The sequence below is a fragment of the Myotis brandtii genome, unplaced genomic scaffold (assembly GCF_000412655.1).
Source record: "Myotis brandtii unplaced genomic scaffold, ASM41265v1 scaffold668, whole genome shotgun sequence".
Taxonomy (NCBI): Eukaryota; Metazoa; Chordata; class Mammalia; order Chiroptera; family Vespertilionidae; genus Myotis; species Myotis brandtii.
In genome coordinates, this window is record NW_005370597.1 from 3,127,291 (window position 1) to 3,129,531 (window position 2,241).

The window sequence follows — 2,241 nt, forward strand, 5'->3', positions numbered from 1 at the left end:
TAACATTTTTTTCTTACTATAAAAGCAACTCGTGCACATTTTACAAAAGTTGGAAAATAAGAAAAACACAAATATGATAGTGAAGCATGTTGTAATGTAGAGCAAAATATTTTCAAATTTGTTTAATAATTACAGACAGGGGTGGTAGCCCTAGCTAAGGTGTCCACTTCCACAAAATCATATAAATGAGGACTCTGCCAGGAACAGTACTGTCTTTAAATAAGGGCGCATTTAATTTCCCTCGGTTGTGTTTCTTAACTCAAGTAACACAGGAAACTCCTCCAGTAGCATCAACTGGTTTTAGGAAGGGGAATAAGCAATTTAAAAGATCAAAACAACAAAAGCCCCCAAAGCACCTTCTCCAAGAGTTTGAAACTGCGAGTGAACGCACGGTGGCGCTGTTGACTAAGAAGGAGAATTAAACCACAGGCACTGTGCGTACTCAGTAACGCACCGATCCGGTACCGTACACCAGGAGTTGTGAGCTTGGGCAGATTTAAAGCAAGCAAATCTGAGCGCTGGAAGGGATTATCTGCTAGATCTTCTCCAAAGGTTGGGAGGCAAAAGACTTTGCATTTCCCAGCGCTGTCGGAGGCTCAGCTTGGCAATATTTCTTGGAAGAACATGGCAGAAAATGAAATGGAGGCCGGAGGGGAGCGATTTCTTAGACAAAGGCAAGTCCTGTTTCTCTTTGTTTTTCTTGGTGGGTTTCTGGCTGGGTCCGAATCGAGACGCTACTCTGTGGCTGAGGAGAAAGAGAGGGGCTTTTTAATAACCAACCTAGCAAAGGATTTGGGGCTGAGTGCAGGGGAATTGGCCGTAAGGGGGGCCCAAGTTGTGTCTAAAGGGAACAGACAGCCTATTCAGCTCAACCATCAGACTGGTGATTTGCTCCTACATGAGAAACTGGACCGGGAGGAGCTATGCGGCCCCACAGAGCCATGTATACTGCATTTTCAGATTTTACTGCAAAACCCTTTGCAGTTTATTCCAAATGAGCTCCAGGTCATAGATGTAAATGACCATTCTCCAGTATTTTTTGAAAATGAGATGCAGCTGAAAATCCCAGAAAGCACTCCACCAGGAACAATCATTCCACTGGGAAATGCTGAGGACGTGGACGTGGGAAGAAACGGTCTCCAAAACTACACGATCACTCCTAATCCCCACTTCCACATTCTCACAAACAGCCGTAGGGATGGAAGGAAGTACCCAGAATTAGTGCTGGACAAAGCGCTGGACCGTGAAGAGCAGCCGCAGTTCAGTTTAACGCTCACGGCGCTGGATGGCGGGTCGCCACCCAGGTCTGGCAACGTTCAGCTCCACATCCTGGTCTTAGACATAAACGACAACGCCCCAGAATTTACACAGTCGCTCTATGAGGTTGAAGTTCTAGAGAACAGCCCCGTTAACTCTGTTATTGTCACTGTCTCAGCTTCTGATTTGGATACAGGAAATTTTGGGACAATATCATACTCATTTGCTCATGCTTCTGAAGAAATTACCAAAACCTTTCAACTAAATCCCATTACTGGTGATATCCAACTAATCAAATACTTGAATTTTGAGGCAATTAATAGTTATGAGTTTGACATAGAAGCCAAGGATGGTGGAGGCCTTACAGGAAAATCAACGGTAATAGTTCAGGTAGTTGATGTCAATGACAACCCACCAGAGCTGACCTTGTCGTCAATTACCAGCCCTATCCCGGAAAACTCGCCAGAGACGGTGGTGGCCGTTTTCAGTGTTTCCGATCCAGACTCTGGGGACAATGGGAGAATGATGTGTTCCATCCAGAACAATCTCCCCTTTGTCCTAAAACCATCTGTAGAAAACTTTTACACCCTAGTGTCCGAAGGAGCTCTGGACAGAGAGAGCCAGGCCGAGTACAACATCACCATCACCGTCACCGACATGGGGACCCCCAGGCTGAAAACCCAGCACAACATCACCCTGCTGGTCTCCGACGTCAACGACAACGCCCCCGCCTTCACCCAAACCTCCTACACCCTGTTCCTCCGCGAGAACAACAGCCCCGCCCTGCACATCGGCAGCGTCAGCGCCACAGACAGAGACGCGGGCGCCAACGCCCAGCTCACCTACTCGCTGCTGCCGCCCCACGACCCGCAGCTGCCCCTGGCCTCGCTGGTGTCCATCAACGCGGACAACGGCCACCTGTTCGCCCTGAGGGCGCTGGACTTCGAGGCGCTGCAGGCGTTCGAGTTCCGCGTGGGCGCCACG

At 48.6% G+C, this 2,241-nt stretch overlaps 1 protein-coding gene across 1 annotated transcript in view; it reads left to right on the forward strand.

Moving 5' to 3' along the window:
* Positions 1 to 259: 259 nt before the first annotated feature.
* PCDHB3 (protocadherin beta 3) overlaps positions 260 to 2,241 on the forward strand; it is a 2,800-nt gene continuing 818 nt past the window's right edge. The window contains exon 1 of the mRNA XM_014529007.1: positions 260 to 2,235. Within this exon, the coding sequence (XP_014384493.1) occupies positions 625 to 2,235 (1,611 nt within the window). The 5' untranslated portion in view covers positions 260 to 624. The remainder of the gene's footprint in view (positions 2,236 to 2,241) is intronic.